Below are 2,346 nucleotides of genomic sequence, written 5' to 3' on the forward strand. Positions count from 1 at the left end.
ACAATTACATCTAAGTATATGGATACGTGGCACATAACGCAAATGCAGCTGAGATTATATCATATATGGGCTCACACTCCTGACATATACAGAATTTATCGTTTCAGATGCTCAATTAATATTCCAAACAGAATTTCTGCTATTAATCATTTGACAGCTGGAATAAATCAATCAATTTGATGAAACTGTGCAAGAAGCATTCAAATATGTAATATTGTAAACCGGCTTCCTGCATACGTCATCTACAGCAGGCATGTCAAAATGCGGCCCTTTGTAAGCACACCTGTGGCCCGCACAAAGGACACTGTAGCGATTCGCAAAATCTGTTAATTGAAGTAATTTAGGTAATTTAGAATTTTGAATATCGCGCGCGGCTGCCTACGACAAGAATTCTAGCATTCTTGCCAATTTATTGGTGTAGGTACCTGGTTCTAATCCGAATTCCACGGCCCACAAGTGGAAAGGTTTCTCTCTCGTTAAGGTAAACCGCTCGGCCTGAGTGAGAGAGTGGAACCAACGAGCATGAGGTTTTTTTTTTTTTTTTTGGTAGTTGTTGGCGCATAGGCTTCTGTGGCCATAATGCACCTCCTAAGGTTTTTGCAGTACTTTGATCCAAGCCCGAGGCGGGAATCGAACCCGCGACCTTTGGGTTGCCAGGCAGGCACTTTACCCACCCGGCTAGCCCGGTCGGCGAGCATGAGGTAAAATCCCGTTTATCTCGCTCGTAACAATACATAAACTGGCCTAAATTTCGTTTAAGTTTTTTAACCGGTGATTTTATTTTTAATTTTATTTTATTATTTTTCAGATTGCACATCATTTTTAAAAATGGCTAGTGCTTCTCCAGCTAAAAGAAAAAGGAAACTGAACGAAGAAGGGCGAGTGTTTCAAGAAAAATGGGAATTACAGTATTTTTGCACAACGGTGAATGGAAAGATACATTGTTTAATTTGCAACAAAAGCATTGCCACGCCAAAAGAGTATAACTTGAAAAGACATTATGAAACGAACCATCGATCTTACGATAAATATGAAGGCCTAATGCATGTCTCAAGACTCAAGGAATTGAAGGCTAACGTGAGACAGCAACAGACTTGTTTTACGAAAATTGAGAAAGGGAATGTCGCTTCCGGTACTGCAAGCTATGAACTCAGCCGAATGATCGCCATGAGCGGGAAATCTTACAGTGAAGGAGATTTCGTAAAGCAATGCCTTGTAAAAACGGCTGAAATTGTGTGTCCAGAGAAAGCACACTTATTCAAAGATATTACATTAACCAGGAACACTGTTGCTGAACGGATTGATGAAATGTCAAGTGATTTGAAACAACAGTTGAAGGCCACATCATCAAGATTTGAACATTTTTCTATTGCTATTGATGAGACCGTTGACATCACTGGAATAGCACAGCTTGCGGTTTTCATCAGGGCTCGTGACAGTGAATTTAATATTTATGAAGAACTGATTGAACTGATCCCCATGCATGACACTACAACAAGCCAGGACATCTTTGAGAAAGTCGAGCAGGTTCTGCATAACTATGGTTTGGATTTGAGTAAACTTGCATGCTTATCTACCGACGGTGCTACGAATATGGTTGGCAGACATAATGGTGTTGCTGCCATGTTACGCACAAAAATAGAAAACTCGCATCCAGATTCATCATTTGCACATTTTTACTGAATTATTCATCAGCAAAATTTGTGTTCAAAGATTTTAAAATTGGATCATGTGCTTATTGTGGTCACAAAGACAGTGAACTATATCAGAGGCCGTGCTCTCAACCACCGTGAATTCAGCCAGTTGTTGGAAGATATGGATAATCAGTTTACCGATGTTCCATTCTACACAGAAGTCCGCTAGTTGTCATGTCACAAAGTGCTGAAAAGATTTTATTTGTTGAGACAAGAAATAATTATGTTTTTTGAGATGAAAGGTCAAAACACGGATGAAATAAAAGATGAAAGTTGGCTCCAGAATCTGGCTTTTGCTGTGGATATTACTGCACAATTAACTGATCTTAAGTTGAAATTACAAGGTAAAAACAAACTCATCACTCAGTTGTATGATGACATCAAGTGCTTAATTACAAAACTAAGCTTATGGAAGTCACAGTTGTCAAATGAAAATTTAGTTCATTTTCCTAAGTGCAAAGAGCTGAAAAACACTGCCAATACTTAGCTTTGCTAAGTATGACTGTCACCTGGAATTGTTGTCAAAAGAATTTCAGGAAAGATTTCGTGATTTCTCATCTTTTGAACACCACTTTGCATTATTCTCAGCACCATTCACCTTTGATGTTGCCAAGGCAGAAGAAAGACTGCAGATGGAACTATTACAAATACA

At 39.0% G+C, this 2,346-nt stretch overlaps 1 protein-coding gene across 1 annotated transcript; it reads left to right on the forward strand.

Annotated features, from left to right (window-relative positions):
- Positions 1-828: 828 nt before the first annotated feature.
- Positions 829-1,683, forward strand: LOC150081978 (general transcription factor II-I repeat domain-containing protein 2-like). Its single transcript, XM_090380387.1, has one exon. The coding sequence runs from the start codon at positions 829-831 to the stop codon at positions 1,681-1,683; it is 855 nt and encodes a 284-aa protein (XP_090236513.1).
- The last annotated feature ends 663 nt before the right edge of the window (positions 1,684-2,346 follow it).

Source organism: Mastigoproctus giganteus, chromosome 8 (genome assembly GCF_048544385.1).
Source record: "Mastigoproctus giganteus isolate SK-2022 chromosome 8, ASM4854438v1, whole genome shotgun sequence".
NCBI classification, from domain to species: domain Eukaryota; kingdom Metazoa; phylum Arthropoda; class Arachnida; order Uropygi; family Thelyphonidae; genus Mastigoproctus; species Mastigoproctus giganteus.